Source organism: Hesperophylax consimilis, chromosome 22, assembly GCF_061612785.1.
Source record: "Hesperophylax consimilis isolate HC1 chromosome 22, BYU_Hcon_1.0, whole genome shotgun sequence".
Classification (NCBI taxonomy): Eukaryota; Metazoa; Arthropoda; class Insecta; order Trichoptera; family Limnephilidae; genus Hesperophylax; species Hesperophylax consimilis.
In genome coordinates, this window is record NC_142857.1 from 12,056,117 (window position 1) to 12,083,965 (window position 27,849).

The 27,849-nt window shown below is 32.7% G+C and overlaps 1 protein-coding gene across 5 annotated transcripts in view; it reads right to left on the minus strand.

Annotated features, from left to right (window-relative positions):
- Window positions 1-4,275: 4,275 nt before the first annotated feature.
- LOC149412849 (uncharacterized) overlaps window positions 4,276-27,849 on the minus strand; it is a 28,599-nt gene continuing 5,025 nt past the window's right edge. Inside the window, exons 1-3 of one of the 5 annotated variants that reach the window (XM_089645512.1) lie at window positions 11,147-11,187; window positions 7,010-7,123; window positions 4,276-5,443 (exon numbers count right to left, since the gene is read on the minus strand). In XM_089645512.1, coding sequence (XP_089501638.1) covers window positions 4,559-5,443; window positions 7,010-7,081 — 957 coding nt within the window. In that variant the 5' untranslated portion in view covers window positions 7,082-7,123; window positions 11,147-11,187 and the 3' untranslated portion in view covers window positions 4,276-4,558. Of the gene's footprint in view, window positions 5,444-7,009; window positions 7,151-10,913; window positions 11,054-11,087; window positions 11,188-27,849 lie in introns of those variants that run through there. The other 4 variants (XM_089645513.1, XM_089645514.1, XM_089645515.1 and 1 more) reach the window with 4 other exon arrangements.

Below are 27,849 nucleotides of genomic sequence, written 5' to 3' on the forward strand. Positions count from 1 at the left end.
TACATGTAATTTAAATAAAATAATTATTTATTTATTAATTTTCGGGAAATCGGCAGTTTGCATTTATTTCAGTTTGTACATAAGTAATTATGGATTTCCTCATTATGACTTTACCTCTACTGAGACTAAGTAAGTACATAATAAGTAAATTAAATTTTTAAGAAAGGAAAATGAATTACAAAAATTCATACAAAACAAAAGATTATATAAAACAAAAAGATTACAAAACAAAACATTTATAGCCATGGAGAGAGGTTGTAGATATAAATCAAAACATAATAGAAATATAAACAATAGAGACATAACATTATTCACAAATCATCAGAGAAATATTATTTTATGGACCTCTTGTATATGGTTAGTTCGCAGCTGAACATATCAACCTTGGATAATACGCTATTGTAATTATTGCGTAGTCTGTTCAGGCAAGAATTCTGCTTAGTGTTCGTTCTGCATTGATCCACCCTGAACAGGACACAAGACCGAGTTAAACGCGCAGGTACATTGAATTTAATCTTATTTAGCAACTCTGGGCACTGAATATTATTGTTAACTACTTTATACAGGAATAGTACTTCCTTATGATGCCTCCGTACACTCAGTGAATCAATTTTAAAGTATGAAGCTGCCTCTGCATAATTATTAAATCTTACAAATGACTTGTAATAAAGATATTTCAGGAATGTGTTTTGAATTACTTTGATTTTGTTTATTTGGATTTTGTAAAATGGAGACCAAATGCTGATGCAAAAACCAGATGACTTCGTTATTTTATTTTATTGGAATAACTTTTTGAAAGTTATACCAATCAATGTAATATGTAATAACTGAAGAAAAAGATAATACTAATAAACATGAAAAAGAACGAGACACAAAAAAATAACAGGTAACGGTTGCAACTGGGAATCGAACCCAGGATTTCTCTCTTACCGGGACAATTCATCTAAGCACTCGGCCATTGCAATAAAAAATGCTACATAGTTTAATTTACCTCACTTAGGTCGGGCATTTTACAGAATTTGAACAATTCTTAAAATTTCAAAATAAATCTTCAAGTTCTGTTATCATTTCAGTTCTATGAAGCAACTGGCCTATAATGATATAGTAACAGAACTTGAATATGACACAGAATGTGCAAATTAACTGTGAATTCGATGAATTGTTCACATTCTGTGAAATAACCTGTCGTAAATGTAGCCTGCTGACTTATTTACATCTGTATTTTATTTTATATTATTACATTTTATTCGAGTCCCAGATGTGACCGTTTCCTTTTCTGATATTTCTGTTTCAGATTTTCGTTTAGAAATCACTAATATTGTCTTCAATATTTAAATTTACATTTTATTGATTTTCCCTACTTGCTAGGCTTATTTGGGCCGTGTTGTTGCAAATAATAAGCTTATGTACTCTTTATATGAGTCGAATAAGCTATTTAATTTTTTATTTATTTACCGATTGGGAACATTTTCTTTAGTTCGTACACAGTTCCACAAACAATTCGTTCACCAGGCGTTGGAATTGATTCTCGAAAGCACTTTATTTTGGCGAAATTTTCCGATATTATTGATGGATTAACTTTTTTAATGCATAACGTTAGATCATATTATTATTACATTCATTTATTTATTGAGTATTTATTATTCCATCCCCTGAGAGAAAAAAAATGACAAAGGAATCCAGGAAATTTCGTTGTTATATTTTTTCCTTGGTACTTGAAGTAAATTTGATCTCTAGTTTAATTAATAATTTTGAAGACTAATATTCTCGGGTTACAAATAACTTGGCAATATTTGAAAGTCTCCTCCTGCCATCACAGTAAGCGGAAAAAGTTGCTTTTGTCATGATGGAGGACTTAGCCAGCCGAGAAATTGAACTCACGACGCCTGGGTGGAAACCAGCCGCGATGCCAACTCAGCCACCAGCCGGACCTTTTCTCGCCTAGTGAGTATTCAGAATTTAAGAAAGAAAGTTTGCGTAAAATAATGTATAAATACCAACAACTCATTGTATAAATATTAAGAAAAAACATATTTTGACGGCCTCTGTGGTCGAGGGGTAACTCTCATCTATCAAGCCTAATTTCGCGGGTTCAGATCCCGGCGTGCGCAAGTAAATTTCATTTGATTGATTTGTGTTAATTTACAATTTATTCATTTGAAATAATACGTAGTATACTTGCGGCACGTTCCAGAGTGGAAGATACTCCAGCATTGCCCTGGTGTAAGACCACCATTCAGTATTGAAACGTTGCCTGAAATGGCTTTAGCTATGTTTGGTGACCAGATCTGAACATCCAGTCACTCCCCCCACCTTACTCTACCCCATCTCCTTCCCCTCACTAATACCTTCAGCCTCACAACATACCCCAATTAGGGATGCAATACTGGTTCCAGACGGTTGCGAGCAGTTGGGACTACTGCAATATTCACATAAAAATAAAAATAAAAGTGACTACGAATTAAAAAAACATGTGAGTTGGCCTAAAAATTCATGACACGCAAACAGATTTCATGGTTCTCAGTTAATTGATTTTAATAAAGGTATCAATTTTAAAATTACTGATTATTTAATGACACTAATTTATCATATACATAAATAGGAGATATTATTGTTTACATGGCAATAATCTATATTATTATACATATAAAGGAGAAAATGGATTGTGGATGGAGAAATGGCCGGCGTGGATTTGATTTGAATACAAATCTACAGTTTTATCCGAGACTCCTGAATAATGTACAAAAACTGAACATTCCGTTAACGTACCTCAAAGGTAAATAAATAAATATGTACACGTAGGGACCGGCGCCGGCGGCCGGCATAGTCCAGTGGTAACGCATTGGACTGCCATTCCGAAGGTCGCGGGTTCGAACCCGGCGTGCGCAAATAAATTTTATTTGTGTTATTTCACAATTAATTAATTAAAATAATATATAGTATATTTGCGGCACGTTCCAGAGTGGAAGATACTACCAGTATCGCCCTGGTGTAAGACCACCATTCAGAATTGAAACGTTGCTCCAAATGGCTTTAGCCGTGTTTAGTGACTAAATCTGAATAGCCAGGTACTTCTCCACCTTCCTCTATCCCTTCCCCACTTACCTTCAGCCTCACAACATCCCCCAATTGGGGATGCCATAGTCTCACTGGCTCCAGACGGGAGCAGTTGGGACTCTTGTGAGGTATTCACTATAAAAAATAAAAAAATTCTTAATTTGACCGTATTATTTAAAAGGTTAGAACCCGAATAGGTACCTACTCCCAGCTCGCGGGTTATCATTCACGTGAACGTTAACCTTCCAAAAGCGCAACGTAGTAGATATCACGTCACGTATCGTCCTTGTTGATTTAGGAGGTGCTACGCGGTCAGAATGATTGAGAATAGGACCGTAGCACTTTGCCATTTCACAACTTTAATATCCCTGGAGGTGAGATTTATTCATTTATTTTTCTATTCCGGGAGTCAAGGAAAGTTTAATCAAGTCAACCTCCAGCAATTGGATTATGTAATACCTTCTGCACAACTGTCACCTGACATTCTTTTGGGAATTAGCCATTAAATATTACGTTAAAATCAAGTTGTTAAAGATTTGTTTATTTTTATATGATGAGTTCCGCAAAAAAAAACTACTCGGAGTCAGTCAAACTTTGTCATCTCCATTTTGGAAAACTTGTAGGGTTAAGTGAGAAGAAGAAAGGAATTGGAAGGTGTGAAGGAGTACCTGGCTAATCAGATCTGATCACTTATCACATCTTAAACTTCTCATTTGATATCCACAGTAGGTATATTGTTTAGTGTTTCTTCCCATTGTATTATTGTTTACATTTTTAACCTCACTAGAATTAGCCTCTGTTAAGGTTATATAGTATCATGATAAAATTACTCGAGAGGAAATATCATGTGGAAAAAATTAAATTGAATAATTAATTACATTTGAAAACATTACACGAGTTTAATGTGCTAATTATTATCATTGGTATATATATCTATTAGCCGTAGAATTGTTTGTAAGTTTTTTTTTTGTAAGTAACTTTTTTGATACGAAGCCCTCGAATAGGCATGCAAAACTTTGAAGTGTAATATGATCAAGATTTGGCATAGGAACCCAAAAATAATTCAATATGGCTGCTGGATTCAGAGTCAATAAGCTTACCGCTCCGCCACGGAGGTCAAAGAAGTGTTGCCTGGTTTAGCAACAAATAAATTATATTAAATGAGGAAATAAGAAGAAACATAATTTCGTATTAAACCTTTTTTAATAGTTTTCGTATTGTTAGTTTAGTATACAATAAATATAAACAGATACGAAGAAGTTTATTAAATTACTATATTATGTACGTAAATAATAAATAAGCCATGAGGCGCCCATAAATGAACCCACGAGCAATAACAGAGTCCTTATACTGACATACTGAGTCCGATGTTATTAACAATTCAACACTGGGCATGTCCTTCATACCGATATTACGACAGAAGTGATGCGTCAATGGCATAATAATCACCCATTGATCTGGTAGAGGACATGTTAACACCCTGATTAAGAAGAAGAAACATTCAAGGTGTCATGTCTGCCATGGTGTTTCTATTGAATAAAGCCTGGAAAATACCCGTCAACAGAGAGTAAAGTGACCCAAAAAGTTCTAAAACATAAATAACACCACTTTCAGAGAAGTTCTTTTTAAAGCCTGGTCTGCTCGTTGTCATGGGGAAGTCGAAATCATCTTCATCGCTGTCTTCTGTGGTCACTTCATTGGAATTTTTAGTATCTTCAGTTGTAATTACTTTGATCAAATCGGGGTCTAATTGTTCCCTATCTGTTTCTACTTCATTATCATCATCAGGCAAGTCTGAAATGGTATCAAAAAAGTCTCCTGTTATCATGTTTAGATCTTTGACTTCACTTGCTTGGTTATTTTCTTTTTTCACTTCAGTTGCTACGCTTTCTTCTTCTCTGGCTGGATCCAATCCTGGATACAGAGTTAGTCTTTCTGGTCTATCATTTCTCCTCGCTGTTCTATTAAAGCTTGGGTTGGATCTGGTGTAAATAGGGTTTATGTCTTCTCTGTCTTCCGTTCCTTCCATCACATCAATTACATCTGTAGAATTTGCGATTTCGTCTGATTCTGTCACAGCGTCTTCTACTATTTCTAACTGGTTACTGCTTTCCGTTGGTCTTGAAGTAGTTGAAACGATTTTGGCTGATTTTTCTGTTGCTGTAACAAGGATGAAGTGGCTGACGACTGGTGAGGCGATCCTTTCCAACACATTTCTGGCTATTTGTTGGTATACAGTGGGAGGCTGTGTGACTGCTCTGCCATCGGAGCTGGGCTGTGTGGTGGTTGTGTAAATGCTGACATTTTCCGACTCGCCCTCAGCAAGTTTAGGGGCGGCAAAGGGATTGTAGAAAAATAAAGGTGATGAGGTAGCACTTTGTAGCATCTGAAAAAATATTTTCAATAACCTTAGATTATTTTATAAAAGAGATTGCAATCAAGGATTCGAGGCCAATCACCGTGAAAATCTTGATATATTTTTAACCTTTTCTCTAGTGTCATTTTATTAATTACTAGCTTTGCCCAGAAATAGATTTCGGCATGAGAATATTTCAATTCTATTTTCTCTGAATCTTTCTGAATAATTATTGGATATTATGAGACAAACACGCTGTAAATCGTATTTATAAATCATTTCAAAAAAGACGGATTATAAATTTAAAGCAATATGAATCTTTTAGCTAAACGCCTACGATTCACGATCATTTGTAAAGAATTAGATCATTTTTTGAACTTAGTTAAATTATCTTCATAATAACAAACAAACTCAAACAAAATACCCTACTTTGACTTTGCAATTAATGATTTACGGAGGGAAGCTAAATTGAGCTTAATTCTCCTCTCCAATGGGGAGAACTCTTATAATTGTGAGGGGTGGAGATTGTTGAGTCCAACGTAGCCAATATTAATCAATTTATATTTTGAGTAATTATTCAACAAATTAATATTAATCAGTTTATATTTGAAATAGTTACTTAACGTAGTAATATTAATCAATTTATATTTTAAGTAGTTACTTAACAAAGTAATGTTAATCAATTTATTTTTTATTAAGCTACTTAAGTAACTTACTTTTTTTTAAAGTAATATTTATCAATATTAATTAATTAATTAATTATTAATAATTACTTTATATTTTAAGTAGTCACTTGACAAAGTAATAAAAGTCAATTTTAATTTAAGGTAGTTACTTAATAAAGTAATATTAATTAGTTTATATTTTAAGTAATAAAGTAACAAGGTAATATTAATTACTTTATATTTTAAGTAGTAAGGTAACAAAATAATATTATTTATTTTTCGGAATAACTTTATTGAGTAAAACCTCAAATTGTAAAATTTAATTATTGAAAATAATATTAGCCATTTCTAAACGAAAATCTGAAACAGAAAAATCAGAAAAGGGTCCTGGGTTCGAGTCCTAGATGTGACCGTATCCTTTTCTGATTTTTCTGTTTCAGATTTTCGTTTAGAAATCGCTAATATTGTCTTCAATAATTAAAGTAATATTAATTATTTTATATTTTAAGTAGCAATGTAACAAAGTAATATTAATCAATTATTATTTTTTTGGTAAACTAATGTTTTTTAAGACAAGGTTTTTTATGCATAGCACAAAGGGTAACAATTATTTTACAAGCAATAATTATTCGCCTGAAACACTCATCCACATTGAAAAATCTCCTGATAAAAGATACATGACGCCAACGGAACGCCAATTGTTGAATGAAACACTAGTATATATTGAATCATTTCGCGGGTAAGAGATAAGCCGCCATAGCTCAGTGGTCAGAGCTGTCGACCGTCCCGTTGGCGTCATGTATCTTTTATCAGGAGATTTTTCAATGTGGATGAGTGTTTTAGGCGAATAATTATTGCTTGTAAAATAATATTAATCAGTTTATATTTCAAGTAGTTACTTAACAGAGTAATAATTCCAATTGCAACTTACCAAATTTAACAGAAGCAGGACAAACAAATTAAATATTAAAAAACCAGTGCACTTTTTTTCCGTCATAGCCATCTTCGCGGGTATTATTTATAAGAATTTTATTAGTGGAATTAACTGAAAACACCAAATGTTTATTAATATCTGTGAAAAGCAACCAACTTATTAATTATAAATGTTTATAATTTGCAAGCCCTGAACTTATATTTTTTGTCGAACTGTTTAACTATTTATCTACGCTTTGAAATTCTGAAAGCAAATTGATTTTATTATTCAATGTGATACACTATTACTCTTTATTAATATGATTTATGAACAACGCAAAACAACGAGAAGTATATAAAGGTATGTGCAATAATGTGCTATGTTAATCTGAGATTTTTAATTAATTTATAATAAATTAGACACTTAAAAAGTATGTTGTGACGTTTAAGCCGATTATAAAATATTAGTAATTTGGGATAATCTGATATCTATTCAACATAGCTTCATTAAAAATACACTTGTGTTTAATTTTTATATTATAATTGTCATAAAAGATATTAATCTGTGTTTTTTCGAAGTAAACCGGTTGTTCGATGGGTGATTACACCATGGAATTAAAAATAACAGATGAAGTGCCTTGTGAGCGTGTTTCGTGATCAAAATATTTGCCTAATTGATGTTTAAATTTCCCAATGCAAGACTGTGTTTACGAAATTCAAATGGTATTGAAATCTACAATGTCAGGCGAGTATAAGTGAGCCGGAACGCTGGGCTAACATTTGTTTCCATTTCTAAATTTGGTAAGCGTGATTTCCCAGGGAGGCGTACCGCCGCCTCGGGAACCATTAATTGAGTAATCAACACCTTTCCCATAGGTCCCTCCCATATATACCCTCGGGTATATGGCGTGATTGTCCATGTTTTGGTGGCGGATGCGTTTGCCCACCAAGACATGGACAATCACCCCATTTCTTTCCATAAAAATTCCCTCCGCACACATCCCCAAAATGACATAGGCCCCGAGAAAAATATTTTCTTCGGGGAATCCGGTGTGTAGTAAATGTTAATCAAAATATGTACTCAGATTTGTGTGCAAGGCACTTCTAGTATTTTTTCTTTATTCTATGGATTACACCGATTCATTCAGCAATCGGTTCAGAAAAAAAACTATTTTTTGCTTGCCAGCAGGTTGTTAAATATGAATATTAAGATGATCATAAATGCTAAGTGTTGCGTATTTATTACTCCGTAAACTGTGCGTAGGTTCTCTAAAATTACAATACATAATGCATTACATAAAAAAAATTAGAAACATGAATGCAAATATAAACGAATTCAAAAGCCACCTTAAAAAGTATTCCGAACAGTTGAACTGAATCCTATCAAATATAAACAAATATAACAACACCCCCATACACACAAGCCCTGCTTATTTATGGGGGTACATCAAATACTTATATTATGTAATTAATAACTGTACTATATTGTGTAATGTAATTCGTGTATCTTTTTTTTACTTATAAAAAAAAAATAAAAAAATTACTTAATGCACTTTGAAAATGTACTGCAAATTTTATAGATGCACAGTGTTGTCATGAAAATTGAATTTACAACACTGGATATTCTAATCACTTTCCACTTTTTTACACCTATTGAATTCGGTGGTGAGAACGTAAGTAAAATTAGAGGCAAAGGAAACTTGTAGAGGATACCAAACTTCCAATAAAACAAATAATCCATGTAGTGAAGTCCAATACTACACGGAGTATAAATAAAACGAATTTAGTAGGTAGGTACGTTATAACACTAAACCATTTTGCGTTACAATTTGGTAGGAAAATTGTAATTTAGATAAATTAACATAACATTCAAAAATCACAAATATAAAGTAAAACGGGGCAAATTAATATTCAATATTATAAGTATTTTATAATAATTATTCAGCGGGGCAGAAAGGGAAAATTGTTTTATTATCTCTTGAAGGAATGTATTATTCATATAACCCTATGAAATATTGTTTTGTCGAGGAGGAAACTTTGCGTGTTATACGATTTTGAAATCCTCGTTAATTGGGTGGGTCGCTTGAGAAAACTTTCCTACAACACATCACTTGATATCATATGAATTGGTATCAATTTGCAACATTTCAATGATTTTTTTTATGTGAAACACCTTTTGGGGCGCCTAGGGGGTTGAAACCGACTCTTTCGTAGCAAGATGGCAAGACGGGACGACGCTCTTGCACGGAACGATGCTCCATTCGGCCAGCCTCGTGAATTTTTCGTCCCGTTTTTCCATATTTGTAATATATTTCTTTGAATATATTTTAATAATAATAATACTTGTTTATTTACATTTTAACTTCTTTCGGTAAAAAAATCAATTTCGCTGTTTCACATTTACCAGGCGTTCCGTGACGGTTATTTTTAATAGCGATTTGCCATCTTTGTGGATAAAACGAGGAAGGGAATTACATTAAAGGATTTCAGTTTTTCAGCGTCTACCTAAGAGTATAATTTAAATAAGAAAATCGTCTTTGATTTCTTTTTACATAACCAAAATATATCTAATGATTATATTTCTATGGTATAGTTCGGACAACATCGGAACCCACTTCACTATTATATTTATAGCTATGACAGATAAAGTGACAACCACACTGGTTTAGGTGCATGTGAAGCAATGCAACTCGCTTCAAAATGTGACTTTTTGGCCAAATTAAAAAAGTATTTTGTTTTGAAAACAGACTTTCTTAATACCCCCATTGTAGTTAAATGGTAGGTGTCTAAAAATTAAGTTTGTTTTTATCATACTCAAAAATAAACCCTTTTTTTAAAAGAAAATCATTTTTAAACGCCTTTTCATTAAAATGTAAATTAAATTTACCATAACTACAACGATATCATTATTTTGTTTCCGAAACTTCAACTTTAAAAATTGAAATCCCACATTTAGAACAAGAATAAGATGACCCTAATTTGTAACCTTTCTCAAAAAATTAAAAAAATAGATATTTTAACACTTATTAATTTAAGAAGATGGGTTTCTAAAACAATACCTTAAAGTATCCTAATATTTTGTTCTTGAAGTAAGTGCGTTTTTGAAGTGAAACTTCTTTACGCGCGTTATGCATTTTCGAGGACCGGAGTAAAACCGACTCATGACCGTCACGAAAAACCGTGATCATTTCGCTATAGGAGCCTAGCTAATATTATATACCTAGTTTAGGTCACTCTCCAAACTCAGCTTCGCGGTCTAGAGGCAGAGCGCCCGACTCTCGTCTTGAAGAACCGAGGTTCGATCCCCACTTTAACTATTTTTTTTTTCTTTTTGTGATTTTTTTAATACGAGGAAAAGTGATGAAATGCTCTCGTGCTGCGACTTTGTTAGGCATACATATAACATGATTGTTGTCAAAAATGCACATTTATATTTTTTTATTGAGTAATTTATTTTTAGAATTTTTGCGATCGAACCTTCTAATTCTGTTTGAAACGATCGATTGAAGGAAGCGAATTTTGTATCGTAATATAATATCATATACAAACTCCGTTATAAAAATAAGCGCGGGACAAGTCAATTGAGGAAAACACGTTGTATACGCGGTTCTCGTCGCGCGAGATACCTCTCCTCGCGGTCTAGAGGCAGAGCGTTCGACACTCGTTATCCAGGACCCGGGTTCAAATCCCATATTTTTATAACTTTTAATTTTTTTTATCACATGCTACTTATAAATATGTCAATATTAGGAATCTAGTTAAACGTTCATTTGTTAACAACACGCCTATAAATAAATTTATGCTTTTTAAAACTATAATGTACAGCATTCTGAATAATAATAATATGAAATGAAAAGAGAGAGAGAAGAATACTAAAAGTCGTGCGTAGGCTTGCCACACACTGTATTTTTTTTTACTTGAACCTTGGAAATCCAGGCACAATAACACTTATATGAATACGTTTATCTCTTCTTAAAATAAATATATAATTCGAAATACACGCTGCTAGCAAGAGAAAGCTTATTAATTTATGAAGACAGATATATAAGAAATTGTTTCCGAAAACTCGCTGGATGACATCACTTAATAATACTAACAAAATTATAGAACAATTATTTTTTAAATTTAATTTTTAACACTATTAAAATAAACAAACAATTGTGTAACATTCGCGAGTGGACTTCTTGTCGGGTGTTCTGCAATAAACTGAATGAACTTAATCCTTCCTGCCGTCAGTCGAACGGGGGAACATTTTGAACCACTGTTTATTTGAACTAAACTCGACTACGAAATTCAGGGGTAATCAATTATTAATTTTTATTTTTTTTTAAACAATTTGCCACGTTAGGTATGTGTGAAATTACTTACGGGACTGCTTATGTTTTTTTTTTTAAATAACTTTTCCTTTGTAGGAAAGATATAACGGTAAAATAATGATATAAAATAAAAAATTTATATAATACGTTTAGGCTCCTAGGCCCCAAACAGGCCACGAAAGTTATTATGTGTTTAAAAAAGTGTTTGGTGTTAATATTATCAATTTCATCAATTTCACAAAAAGTATACAGAAATTGAACTGTCTTCAGGTATTCTGACACGTATATAACTTTTTTTCCGGGCATAGGTATATCGTTTTTTTTTCTATTAAAAAGGATATTATTCTCTCAGTTATTCCAGTAATTTTTATTTTTTTATTGTGAATATTCTTCTTACTTAGATACCAGTATTTTTTTTATTTCTCTTACAAATTTCAATTTCATAGTTAAAATAAGCTTGCATTTTTCAAAGTCTGCCAAAACGATCGAAATCTTACAGCGTATGCGTGACGTCATACGTACCTCGGTTTGTCTCGGTATGAAAACAAAAAACAATTTAAATATTTAGCAAGATTTCTAAAAAACTTGATGCTCTTGAAAGAACTTGTAAACCGCAGTAATGACCCGTGCACGAGTATACGCAGCGCAACTTGGCACAAAATTGTTCGCACTCTTAATTCACGCGACTGCCCAACCCGTAAGTTAGCGCTTTAAGTGCTGTCAGAACGCGCCGACCAATCACAGGGCGTTTGAGTGTCTAACAGTTTTATTCGTTTTTAAATGGCGATTTATTAATTCTACGTGTAGTAATTTATAATAAAACTTATATATTCAGAATCTGCGTTTGTTGATCTGTACGAATATACCTATATATTTTTAAGAGATATTTTTTTTCAGTCAATTTATTGGGATTTTTATTAATTAAGTCGTAAAAATCTAATAATTTCCCCTCGAAGCATACGTCTGTATATCTGAAGGACACTGCACCGATAAGAATATTGTACTTTGATATTTACTTTTTGTAATTAATAATAATATTATATTTCTGTTGTCTCTGCCGACTAAACTACCGACATTGGAGCCTGCATATATTGCTAGCGCCAGTCCACGAATCACTGCGAGAAGATCTACATTTAATCATAATATAATTCCACGTCGACATCTGTATTCCATAGGGATTTTGGCACTTACGTCCCACTCTGTGATGTGCAATTATTAACTATTAAATAGTTCCTAACTGGTAGCTTATGAGAAAATTTGCCTAAGCTCGAATAGAAGGATGAATCGTGATAATATTATGTACATTCGAGTACAGTCGAGATGTAGATTGGTTGAAAGGCAGATATGTAAATACAAATGTTAGAGGAAGCGCGTAATATTAAAATAAAAACATAATAATTAAACGAAAATTGTGAAAATATTTAATAAAACAAGACTCCTTTGAAATAGAGCAAAAATCTCTCGATAAATGCTTATGTTGCATTTAAAGATACACTGTAATTTTTTTGATTTTTTTCATGCCTTTAACATATTAAATAACAGAACAAAACTCGTTTTAATAATTTTCAGAACTTACTTTGCGATTTTTTTCTATAGAAGGAATTTCATACTATTAACGTTTCGGCATAACAAATGTATAGATATTATCTTCAAAACTAACTTTTTTTTTCGTAGAAAGCAATCACTTTGTGGTTTAACATTTTAATGAAATAAAACAATATTTTTTGCTTAAAACCACGAATTTTTATTAATTTTAAGACCGATCGGTTTCGCTTCCCTCGAGCATCGTCAGGGTACAAAATTAAACTGAAAAGTTTAATTTTGTACCCTGACGATTCGTTCTTAAGTTCAACAGCTCGGCTATGGAACGAACTGTCGGCCTCTGTGTTTCCTCCCTCCTACAACATGGGACTCTTCAAGACCCATGTTCACTCCTTCCTCTCCACAAAAAGACCCTCCACACAGCATCCCCAAAGATGACATAGGCCCTGAGGGAAATTATTTTCTTCAGGGCCTCCTGTGTGGAGTTAATATAAAAAAAATATAAAAAATATATATTTTATTTGTATTCTACTCAAGCGAAACGATAGGAAAACCTTCAATTTATCTAAAGCATATTTTTGGTATTCATAATGTACCTACACCAATTCGTTATAAAGATTAATCAAAATAGTGATTTAGCATTAAGCTTCGCCTTAAGCCTTAGTTAGAGCATTTTAAAAATAAATACAGTATGACATTTTAGTAAACATTTTCATAGATTTCATTCTGTGAATTTAAAATTTTAAACTTGGCCTTACCCTTTCCTGTTGTTAAAAACAGTTTATACATTGCCGAAAATCCGTCACTCGGTTTATAAATAAATATATGTATGCAGAAAGAATGCTGTTCAATTCTTACTGTTCACTTGTTTTCACAAAAGCCGCGAACCGGTTTCTCCGTTAGTTGAATGGTTTGGATCACCTGGCTGTCCATTGCTATTCCAATCACGCATGTATCGGCAGTCGCTTTAAGGTTGGTCCGCCACACTGACCTCAGTAAAGTGACCCAATAAGTGAAAACATTGTTGTATCGTGAAGGCAAGAAGCAGCAAACAATGCACTATTATTCGCATCTCGTATTTAATGGACACTTAAAATGATCTGCATAGATTCGGTCAGATATGCGTGATGCGTGATTGCCAGAAGGAGAAACAATAATTATAATTCATTGGTTTTGATGCGTTTCTGTTCGACAAGGATAAATTAAAAATACTAAACTTACTAATATAAAAATAATTCTTTGAATCCAGGTCCAAATTTGGGTAAAAATTTTATGTTTTTGTTGTACTTAGTAATCTATCGAAGATTCATTCCCTGGTCGGTTGGAGATTACCTCAAAAGGGGTGTCCAAAAGATTGATCGCGATCGTGGTTATTATTTCGTATCTATCATAATAGTCCGTGAAAAAAGTCCGTGTTTAATTGTAACAATTGCAAGACTGAGCATTTCAAACACTCGCTTTTAGCTAGATTACATGAAGTTAGTAATAGGTACGCAGATGTAGCGGATCTGTTTAACTGCACAGAAGCTAGGTACAAAAAAGCTTTACTATCATATCTTCTAAATCATTACTTATATAATGTAAGTCTACTCATACTTGTTGATAATATTTTATTTGTACTTGAATCTCCTTCTAGTATTAATTTTATACTTTCTGTCGTCATTTTATGATCAAATGCCACAGTTAATTGTTATTCTGTGACATGAATTATGGTTGTCAAAAATAGTAAACCTCTAGGTAGGTGATCAATAATATTCGGATGATTTGTATGTTTGTTTAGCGCCGTTTTTCTTTGAAAAATAACCTGAGGGGTGATGTGCTAGGTATTATCAGCGCCTGGCGCTTCTAACATTGAAAAAAATCGAAAATATTCCAATCCTCACCTCCAGAAAGATCAATTAAATTGATTAACGATAAAAAAAATGGTTTTTCAAAATGTTTCATCAATTTTACCAAACTAATGATTTAAAAATAAATAAATAATACCGGATGCCTTCATTAACATAGTAATTATACCTACCCATATGTAAAAAAATATGTACCTTTTGGTCTGCCCAAATTATTTTTAGTTAATTTAGTAAACATAAAACCCGAACTCCAAGAATAATACACTTGTACCTACCTACGTATAAAGGACACATTTTTATCAAAATCGTTTTCCATACTTGTTAGTGCCATCTATTGGTACGAATCCTAACCTAATAGTATGTTCTCAAAAATATTTTGTTCCAAATATTCCAAGAGAAGTATACATTTTCAATGAAACAAATTATTATTTAATCAATTACAATTTAATTTTGTAGAATCGTTCGTGCCATCTGGCTATAAATAAACCACTCACATGGCCATCAACTCTTTATTTTTTTATGATCATTAAATCTGCTCTACCGACAATTATTTTGAATTGTTAATGAAGAGTGAAATGGCCGGTAAAAAGCAATATTGAAATCTCACTCTCTGCTTTACCGATAAATAATTTACCATAGAAGTGGCCTGTGTCGATATGGCAGAAAGCTGCTTTATTTATGCTCGTTCTCATCTCTGTTGTCAACAACAACTGTCACTGTCACAAAGTAAATAAATGAAGCCGTTTGACGACGAGCTTTTCAAATTGAGGAAAATTAACAGATATTTTTTAAATGATGCCAGTAAACATTTAACTGACGCGTTAAATGCTTTAGATGACTTTGTTTTGCGTAAAAGGTACCAGTTTTTTTAAAGTTAACCACCAAAAAATGGTTTTTGAATCTTGATGTTACTTGCTCAGGAAACAGTTACTCAATTAATGTCACAATCTTCTCCGATTCAAAGCCGAAATAGTCACAAGTCTAAGCCTCCGTGGAATAATCATTTTACTATCTTCCGATCAGAAGACATGATGAAAAGGGATCCTTACCGTTGTGTTTGTGTAGATGTTCCTGTTAAAAATAGGATTAAAAAACTCTTTGTTTCTGATAAGAGATACAACAGCCATCCTAATGATGATGAAGAAGCTAATAAAGAACCAAAACATCTTTACCTCAAAAAGTGCTATTGCCTCGATGATACGAATCTAGCAGACCACTCACATGAGAGAGTTGACGACGCTAAAACACCAAATAATTTTTCTAGGAAAGCGGACAAACAGGAAGCTGATTATCCCAAAGAATATCCTCGGCAAGATGTTATAGATCCTTCAGTTTCTCAACATGACCAACCCAAATCTAAGGACTTCAATAGCATGACTCCTAAAGATATTGAAACATTGAGAAAATTCAGAGATAAACATTATTTCGAGTGTCACTCTATAGAAGCAAGGATACCACGTGATAAAGATAAACAGAAAAACATCCACACATATGAGGTCAATCAAAGAATGTTTCCAGAACGTATATGCAAGAATAATTCCAACAAATGCCATTGCTACTGCACTTTACCTATTGAAGAAAGAAACCAACGTAAAATTAAACGTCAACCTCCAAAAATTCACCAATCTATTCCTGTTACTGAATCAGAAGAGATAATTAGTGATGCACCACATGTAAATCTTAAAGACTCAGTTAATAAAAATCGTAAAGACGTGTATTTCTGCTGCCCAAACTGTCCTTGTCATAAAAAACAACGTCCCCGCTCCCAAGATAACTTTAACTCGAGGTATCAAAATGACTTAAGGAACTCGAGATACCATGAAGCTCCAGAGAATTATACTTCAAAGCAACGGCAATCTCAGGAGAACTATTCCTCGAGAAGACAACGATCACCAGAAAACTACACCTCAAAACATAATCATGATAATGGTGAGCATTCTGATGATGCAGAAAGATTTCCCAGAAGAAGATCTAGAGATACTTCAAATCAACGTCAATCTCCACCAAAAAATTACCATGATTACACAGAGTTTTCTAGTGATGAAGCAGAAAGAAGACCAAGACGTAGAACTTCAGAAAATAACACACATAGAGACTCGAAAACTAACGGCCAGAGTAACATAGTGAACTCTGAAGTTCCTAAATACATTTTAAAGATACCAGAAGTCTACATAAAATTTCCCATTACAGAAAGTATGATCGTTACTGAGAAAAGAGCTGAGAAAAATGGAAAAAAATGTAAATGCGCATGTGTTAAAGAATATGAACGACGTAAAAGTGCTCCGGTAAATGATTCCTTAGCGTTAAGACACCAACAAGGTTATAGAAGAACTGATTAAATTTATAGTAGTATAACTGATTATATTTTCAATGATAATGTGAAATTTTATTTTTCTTTCTTCATCATCAGCCTTCTGCTTTTCACCATAGTCGCACTTATGATTTTAGATTGCGATGGTAACGTTTTTTTGTGGTTGTTGTGTGACGAAGTTCTTTGTTCAAATATTAGTACTGGTAGTACATATTTATTAAAAACGCGTATTGCAATGATTTTGCTCTGGAATATAAAGTCTTTCGTCTAATATTTGTTAATGATTCTTAGTTCTTCTGGTCATGTCCCTTAATGAACTGTAATCAAGTAGAAGCAATAGTCATTCATGTGCATCATATTTAGTTGAACCAAAATGTAAAGGCACAAACTCGTACTACCTTAATCAAAATGTGTTCAAATCGTTAGATATATTGTTATTTTAATGGAATCGGAGATTGTTTACACATAGAACCAATAAGAACTCAAGCCATGGACCCATTGAGCTATCTTCTACCTTTGATCTTATCTCTTCGATTGGTACCCAGCCCATTACTTCCAGGGTTGTCATTAAGTGCTTAGCAACATCTTCCGATTGATCCCGTAACTTGGCTCTCAAGGTATCTAAGTCAGCTGAGCCTTCCTGGCATCAAGGAGAGACTTTGGCACTATAAATAATGTTTAAAATTTATCAAAACACATTTGTTTTAAATATACATAAAATCTATTTGAATTTGTTCATTTACATTCCTGAACCATAAATTGTCTTAATAAGGAAGTATGGACAGATTGATGGTGTATTGCAATGTTGTTGATAGTTGTGTTATTAGATGATGGTAAATATTTAACAAAATCAATGATTGCGGTAAAACATATTTTACTTTAGTGTTTCAACATCCAGACTTTTTAATAATTATTGCTGTGTGATGGTTAATTAGTTACTTATTCACTAATAATTATCAAATCTAACTTGACCATTATATTATTTATTGAAATTATCATAAATATTTCTGCAGATTTCCTGCTTAGTTTGGTGTCTTTTTAAAATTCTATATTATATAGGTACCTACAAGATTTCCTGTTTGATAAAATTATACACTAAAGCTGCAAGTGAATTTATTAAAACAATTTTTGTAATTTATTATAAATTTATAATAAAACATTAATTAAAATTATTATTTACACATCCAAATTACACTTTGCCTATGTTTCGAAAGATATACTTAATTTTTTATGTTTTTGATAAAAATAATATACTTGAATTGAGTCGTGTAATTTCTATACCCGCTATATCAACTTTCATTGATTTGGAGAAAAACGCAAAAAACTGTCACATCTCTAGCGTACATAAGTAAATGCATTACAATTTTTTATATAATGAATTGGAGTAATAAAATTTCGAAAAGCATTTATTTTTCTATATATATCTAGCAATAATTAAGTAATTTCGATAAATAAAATGGATATAGCGGATTTTGATACTCACTTCGTGATTTTGAAAGTCAACTGAGCCGACATGGCGGGTTTAGAAACTCACGCGTAGATCATTTTGACACACGAGCGTGGCGTCAGAGCGGCGGCCATATTGTATTTTGGCAAAATAACTGCTTGTGATTCGTTGAATCCGATATAGCGGGTTTTGATAGTAACTTTCTGTATGATATAGCGGATTTGGTTTCTCACTCGCAGTTTTAACATGGTTTTTGGTTGTGATAAGGAGGGTTTTCAAACTCAATTTTAGGCTCCTCTTGTTGCTCGCAAAAATGTGAACAAGATGTCATACTCAGATCATTTTGTCAAAAAATCGGATATAGCGGGTATAGAAATTATAGGATTCAATTATACTTTTATGTTTTCAGAACAATTTGGAATCGGTTTTTACATTTTTGTGTTATATTTTTAATAAAATAAATATATTTATATTTACTTATTCAAATCCAAAATTGTTTTAATTTGTTATTTAATAGCTTTACTTTCTGGGAACCTTGGTTTCTTGCTTTTCATCGCACTACTACATCACAGGTTAGGACTTGGTCCCCTCCTCAAAAATAATTAGTATCCTTCACCGGCGCCCGATCCTAGCCAATCTCTTCTAGATTCTGGGTCTTTCCATCCCACTCCAGTCTACTTCCTTGCAGTTAGTCCTCCTCTTCCTTGACCTGCCTGTGGAAAATTCCCACTTATCCTTACGTGTCCTGCCATCTGGCATTCTATGAACATGGATAGCCAATTTTTGCCTTACTGACACACTATAATCTTAGCAATGGTTTATTTGCTTATTCTTGCAGATTATAACACACTTTAACTAAACATTATATTATAATGTCAATATTGTTGGCTGGTCCAAGAGAGATAAAGAAATATATACTTATCTTATAATACTTACCGTAAAGTATTAACTGCAAGCTGCAAGTATCTAAACATACTGCATTATGTGAACTATTCTAGGCTTGTTATTAAAATATTTAGGAGTATTGAATAACAAAAATATAATATAGTTTGACATCGGCGACTTAGCAGCATGATTAGCTGTGTACTCTTTTTTTTGTTATAGAAAAAAAATATTTAAAACAAAATAAATAACAAGAATGAATTATAAGATTATTTTTATAAAATAGTGATATACACGGTGTCCGGAAACTCGTAGTACAAGCGGGAAACTGGAGAATCTACACCACATGGGGAACCCAAAAAAACATAAAGTTTTTTGATTTGAGCATTTTCAAAAAAAAAAAAAAAAAAACAAAAAAAAATATTTTTCGGCTATTTTAGGGTTAAAGTTTTTTCTGGTGTTTAGGGTTGAATAACAGATGTTTTAACCCTGCAGAGCAGAAATATTTTATGATTACACCGGGTTAAATGAAGGGTGATTTCAAAATAATGCTTCAAATCCGAGTTTCTTCATTTGTTTTACTTTCAAATAGTTTTAATTAGTTGGGTACTTTGATCTTCAGTAATAATTTATAAGAATTTGATTAAAAAAAAAAAAAAAAAAATCAACTTCAAACTCGATTTACTCGATAACGAAAGCTCAAATAAAAAAAAAATATACTACAAAATCGACTCCAAATGTGATGTAGATTCACCAGTTTCCCGCTTGTACTACGAGTTTCCGGACACCCTGTATACAAGGTTATTTATTTTATACAAATTAAAATGACGAGACAAAATGAATTTGGAATTATTGAAGAAGAAGAAAAAATTACCGTTACAATAAAATTAAAATACAAATTATTTTCTCGGCGTGTGGTTTTTAGTCTCAGGTCTCACACACAATACCTTTTTCATAATAAAAAATAAAAGTATTATAAAATTACTCCTAAAAATAATATAGTCTGCAAAAGGCAGTGCATCCTGCCGATACGTACAGAGTTTTAGGAGTATGAAATTCTGGGTATATTACATAATCTAATAGCATTATTTTGTACAAACTATAAGGTATTTATTCTAGCATTTAAAGGTAACATAAGAAAGTTAATAATTGCATAAATAATATTCGTCTAAAGCAGTGTCTGTCAAACAGTGTCGCGACACAACAGTATGCCGCAACTAAACGTTATTAGAATGAATAAATTTCAAGCTTTACATTCGAATATATAAATTAAACAAAGAATAATCAAAATGAGCATTTCTTTGAAACCAAAGGTTCTGGCCGCAATTTGAGAAAAAAATATGAAATTTTGTGTTTTTTTTTATTAATCGTTTTTATATTAAACGAAGTAGCGTTTTTATCAGTAATTTTAGGTCAGTCGAAAAAATATTAAGTGAGCCATTTTTTAAAACTTTTATGTTTGATTTCAAAATGATAATATTTAAAAAAAATATATGTTAAGTTGAAATAATAAATTTTGAAACTATTTTATATTTCATTACCTTTCAAAAAAATTAGTTTTGATACGTTCAGAAATATCCCATTTATTGTGATTTTATTGAAAAGCGGAAATACACAAAAATTCTCAGCTTTTCTGACAATATATTCAAGAAATATAACGGTCAATATGCCAGAGGCCTGAAAGACTAGAGTTGGGTAGTACGATGAGTTATTTTAGTAAGGTGGTGTCCGGCCACTTGTATATACCTACATTTCGTGCGGCAAACACATTTTTGGGAATACATTTTGATTCGTTTTAACGCAAACGCGTTTTGATAGGATTCTTTCTAAAAATCAATTTAATCCTTTTCACTCATCAAATTATCACCGATGTACATATGTTGATAAAAAAATTATATTTAAAAGAAAAGTTAACCCACGCTACAATTTCCTTTCCTCTCATTTGAATGTAATACATTTTTATTTGGCTTGCCGCGGAACAATTCATAAACGTTCTGAGAAGTAAAAAAAAGTTTGACAAACACTGGTCTAATTTGTAATATTTTAAATCGTGAATTAATAGTGCCTACCTACCACTCCAAGCTTCATGGTGATTATTTCTCATACTCCGCAAACCCGATTTTGAAAAAATTAGGTTTCAACTGGCATAAATTTTGAAGTAATTTTTTTTAAATACGTATTTTTTAAATTTTTTTATGGGACATTCCATCGATAAATATGTAAACAGTAAACACAATATTATTATGGACAACACCCTCAGGCCATTCAGTTGGTCCACTTAAATTCTGGTTTCCTCGTGCATAATATAATACATCACACTGTACTATTATCATATGCTTACTGAAAAACTCTGTCTTATGCATTGGCATGGAATACGCAAGGTTGGCAATTGCTGAAAATAACGAGAAAGGAAAAATATTTGTGGAAAAGCTAGCCAATTTTTAATTTAATTGAGTTTCGATTCCGGATTTTTCAGCCCGTCCGTCTTAGGACTTTACACAAAGCAAACAGGGTTTTTCGAAATCAGACATAGACAGTGACCTTTCTCTTGTTTTGAAGGACACATGTTCAAAATTTCATCAGTCTCGGAATAAAACTCTGGATTTGTATCTAAAATTAAATCCACATTGTCCGCCCGCCACGAACACAGCCACTCTCCTTTATGTAAATAGATGAAGATAGACTAGCCGAATTCATTAGCGTTTCCCTGGCTTTACGCACGCTTTAGAAATCTAATGTAAAACAGTGATCTTCCTCATGTTTCAAAGGTTAAGTGTGCAAAATTCTATTTTAAGTCTCGGAATAAAACTATAGATCTGTAACAACATCAAATACACGCCGCCCGCCCGGTGTCCCCCACGGCACAGACCACAGACTACAGTGTCAGGGCACAAATCACAGGCCACAGTGTTATTTTCGAATTGCGTGATTGGTACGCTACCCAGTGAAGTACACATCATAGCTCGCACGTGTAGATAATACTAGGTATGTGGATAGGTGATTTTGTAATGACTTTCGCCAAAACACCTTGAATGACCACTTTGCATCGGCATTCCGCACTGCACGAGGAATCAGCGGCAGAGAAGCGAGTGCAAGTTACGTCATTGGTGTTTGTTTATTGGCAGGGAAACAAACTGAGCTTGCTGAGCACCTTCACGGGAGTGTGGTGCACTGCAAAGGGTCTTGGAGAGCGACAAACCATCGGGATATGTCATGATATGTTTAAAAAAATCGTGATAATATTACTTATGTGAAAATGAATCTACGAGTAAATTATTCAAATTGAATTTGAGTCTAGAAGTCTAGACAAAAAAATATGTAAAAAAGTCAGATTAAAGACTCTTTCAGATTTTAATATTGCAAACGCACACAGGCAATTAAAAATATTGAAATATTTTCGCAAACATAGCTTAAGTTATAATCGCTTAGCGATGGGTTTTTTATTACTGTAAACTTTATTTACCACTTTAAACGAACTAAACAATACATTTAATTAGAAAAACGTATTATAAAGATTATTGTTACTTCACTTTTTTGGTTTTATATAAACATATTTCCTGACAATGTTGGCAAACCTCGACCGAGATGAACTGTTTGGCGGTTTTCCATTTTATCGAATTTAATTTCAAATTATACAGGACTGTCTATTGTAAACTTTAAACTAAAAGAGAAAGCTTGGCGTTCTCTCTTTCTTAATCTGTTTATATTATATGTCTGACTATAATAGAAAAGGAAATATGACGAGTTTTATGAGAACGTGTCATTTGGTGACAGATATAGCACCACGTGGCCCGTCTGTTTTTAATGATAATATAGGTAGAGTTGGAATATTATATCTACGAGTGGTAGAAACTCTCATTTATATTGGGTGTCGAAACGTTGCTTTAAATATCTTCAGCCGTCTTTAGTGACTAGATCTGTATAGCCTAGCCTGACCTTCCTCTCATCTCACAACTTTCCTCAAATTAAGGATGCCATAGTCTCACTGGTTCTGGTCAATTTGGCCTCTTCTTCAAAATTGTAATAATAAGTTTGAGTTATTTGTATAACTGAGAAGTTAGGCTAAATATTATTAAACCGTCCAAACCGACGCGAACTATGTCTAAATACTTAACATATCACTTATTACAGGTTATTAATATTATGTTCGATGGCCTCCGTGGTAGAGGGTTAAGGCTCTCAACTAGCAAGCGGGAGGTCGCGGGTTCAAAATTATTTTTATTTAAATAATTTAACAAATTGCTCATAAAAATAATATATAGTATATTTGCGGCACGTTCCAGAGTGAAAGATACTTTCAGTATCACCCTCGTGTAAGACCACCATTCAGAATTGGAACGTTGCTTGAAATGGCTTTGGCCGTGTTTGTTGTTGTGAATAGCCAGGTACTTTCCCTCCTTCCTCTCCCCCGTGGCCTTCCCCTCCCTAGTACATTCAGCCGCACAACATACCCCAATTGAGGATGCCATAGTCTTACTGGCTCCAGACGGTTGGGAGCAGTTGGGACTTTTGTGAGGCTTCTTTCAAAATTATATTATGTTCGGTTCCATTACACCACAGATGACTGACATTGCCTCTGTCCTGAGTTGCCCGGTTATCATATATTTAAGAGTGTGTCAAATTGCCACTGTCCTGAGTTGCCCGGTTACAATATATTTAAGAGTGTGCAGTCAAATTGCCACTGTCCTGAACTGCCCGGGTACCATATATTTAAGAGTGTGTCAAATTGCTACTGTCCTGAGTTGCCCTGTTACCATATTTTCAAGGGCTCCCTTTCCTCGTTAGGTAAGTACCTACTCTATTTCTCAAGAACAAAAAACTCCAACGTAAATATCTTATCATTAATATCTCTTTCATAATTTGTCGAGAGCCAAACATGAAAATACCGGCCCGGAATCAAAGCCATTTTTATGAGTCATTATTCTCATTAAGTATGAACCTCCTTACTGAAAGTGAATTCGAACTCTCCGTACGTTGTACTGTTGTGTAGGTCCAACAATTTACAAACCATCACTTCACGATCGTGATCTTACGTATCTCCCCTTCCACTTGACAGACAAGCACCTTCTCCAACGTTTTGTACGACTTCCGAAGCGACGTAACGTTTTGACATAACACTTGATTATTTAAACACGTTATTTACTTACACTACTTATAAATAGCACACTTTTTATGTCTGTGAATAAATTTACGCTGGCGATAAACTCGTCCTAAATCGTCTTAAATATTGGAGGTCGAAATTCATTAATTTATTGTAATGTCCGTTTATTCTGTTAATAATTAGTTAATTTATGAGTTGGAATAGCGAAATAATAATCTATGGACTACATTCAAAGGTGACGAAGAAGAGGTGTTGAACATGTTAATTTTTTATTATCACGTAGAATTTATAAATCGCAGTAAAGATCATCGAGTAAAACACCATCACATTAAGGCGATGCCATACGTAGTAATGCAAAATCATGTGTTTTTGGTTTGAAAATTTGGTCGCCTAGAAATGTTTCAGATGCTTTAATTAAATACTGCGAGTAGAATACATCTTGGCCTTTAAAATAATCGATTTTTTTTAGATGAGGCTTTTTATAAGCCCAGAAAAAAATAATGTAAAGGCCTATGAAAATTGCTTTAAAGTTCAAAATCTCCTACTTACGAACCCATTTTCAGTTAAGATTTTATTGTATAATGTGGCAAATTAAGTTGTTAGTAAATATTTACGCCTGAACATCCACAAAATAAAATAAAAGGCACTTTTTGGCCATGTTTTTTTCTTGCATAAATCAAAACAGGCGGATGGTGTTAAGCGGGAATTTAAACCTTATCGCCATCTGCGTAATGGTTGTTATTGATAGCAGCTCAATTTAAAATATTACACGACGTAGTACATCTCCTTAACACACACCGTTCATTCGGTACGACTGAATCTGCTGATTCTGACACGTTCTGATATCACAACCATTCTACGTGAATATTATATCTATGGTCTACAATATGATTTCTTTCGTAGTAATGTTTTTAAATACTGATAAATTGTTTATCAGGTGCGGTCTTTGATGTATTTTTTCACTTTGGTTCAATACAATAACATTAGTGACGAGATGCTAGCATTTTACCTAGTGTTATTCAATGTTAAAAGCGGGTAATCTTACGAATATAAGACGTCTTGACTCTCATACAAAATACAGCGCCGGTGAAAAAAAACGTAGGCTTTTTGAGACTGGTGGCTGGTGACTGATTTGGTTCGTTTTTGGGATACCCGAAAAATTAAAACTTTGTACATTGTTTTAAGAAAAAAACCATAATTGAAACAATAAAAAATACTGGTATTTAAGTTAGAAAGACAATGAAAGTCTGCTATCTTCACGAATTTGTGAAGATGCAGCATCCTGGAACCAGGATCCTGAGGTCTGTACCCGAAATACCATTGAGAACAAAAACAACGTTACAAACGTCAACCTATTTATTGTGTTAATTATGCGGTATTTCCTTGTACTTTTTCTATATTTGTTTGCCGTGTTACAAAGCCACAATCCATCTGTAAATTCTGTAGAAAGTACTAAATAACCTATTACTTATACTAAATAAATTTCGTGTTTTTTATTATACATTCAGTGTTAACTAAGCAAATCTTTGCGTAGAACCATTTTCAAGTCGTGCAATTACAACGTGGTCAGAAATTTACTTGTACGTTGAAAGATATTTATATTTATATAGGGTTCCGGGATGCAGTTGTACTGTTAGATAACTAAGCTAAACATTATAATCAAACATACTAATTTCTGTTCTTTTTTTTATTTTTTTTTATTGAAACATAAACAAGGTTACAATTTTATAACAATATAAACACCAATATTTCAATCACTCTCCTAATAAAGCATCTGCTTGTGTTTAGGAGAGGACAACAAAATATTTTTACATTTGTTTAAATTAAACCAAAAATATTAGTAATTTAACAAAAAATAACAATAAAAGTTCTGTTCGTACTGCGTAACTGTGTTTCAATTTAAATTAGAACTAGAACTATTATGTGAATAATTAGAATTATAGAACTGATTATGTGAATAATTCAGACAAGCGATAAAATACCTACCCACTTTGTGTCCGGGTTAAATCTTCCCCACAGGAAAAACTAAACCCTTCCACACACTTTTCCACAAATGATCATCTAGTCAATCCACATTATGCAAGTGCATTATATAAGCAAAATAAATACAAAACAATACAAGACAAATCACCAGAGATCAAATGGGAAAATAATTCACCGACTCCAGATATTTTCATATCATAGGGTTCGGTTCGATAGAACTTCTAATTGGATTTATAAATCCTCCATATCCCTCAATATAAATATTTTAAAAATCTTTCGTAATCCTACATGTATTTAAAATGACTGATTTTTGCATTATTATATATAAATTCTTTGACAGATCTAATACGCCTAATATTAATATTATTTTTGTCATTTACAAAATTGGAACTGATTTTCATAAATGAATCCGTGATTTTTCATGAGCCTGCGCTAGTAATATATGAATGTAGAATAACTAATAGAGAATAATTAATAATGTGCTTTCCAAATATATTCTCAAATTGTTGAGATTTTCACGTGACGTAGTTATTTTCAGTTCTCAGGGGAGCAATATTAGAACTAAAAAGTTCCTACTCATATTTTAAGTAAGACGTAGTATTTTATTTTATGATATAATAAAAACTCAACAATTTAAAATGTGTGTATTTACACTTAGCGGACACATTGGCAAATAATTTTCCAGGAATATGTGCTAATGTTTTCATTGTAAACGAACTCTTCTCCATTCTTGTTATTATCGAATTTAATAATGACCACATTTCGCACATATCTCACACTTTTCACACATTTTTTACGATTTTATAAATTTGACATTGAACAAATCATAAAGCTCGATATTATGCGCTTCATTCTTTTACCGCTTCCTAACCTTCCTCTTCAACGTCTTCATCGCCTACACCACAAACATTATCTTTATAACATTCCCTAAATAATAATAATATCTTTATTCAGGAAAGTTTTCAAATTACAACTATACATAATACATATTATGGTGTGCATTGATTTGTAACTTTTATTTTTACGGTTATAAAATTAACAGAAAAATACAAACATAATATTGTGAAGGTAAAAATAAAATAAAAGTACAGTTGAGGTTTCTCAAATACCGCTTCACTAGGCTAGCCTGTGTTGAGGCAAAATTTTTCGTGTTAGTTCCTATAATACCTTTGAAAATACCTATACTTGTATTAAGATGTATTCGCTCAATAATGTGGTGACTTCAATAACTGCGAATTTGGGTGAATGCACCGGTGAAGGCCCTATTCTTATTTTTGATCCAAGTTTTTACATTATCTTTGAAATTGTTTTGTGAATCACATTGTTTTATGCTGTCTGGAAGAATGTTGTAGAGTCTTTTCGCAAAGTATTTAAAGTTTCGTTGACCAAACGTAGTATTTGTTATAGGTATTTGTAGTAAGTTTTTGTTG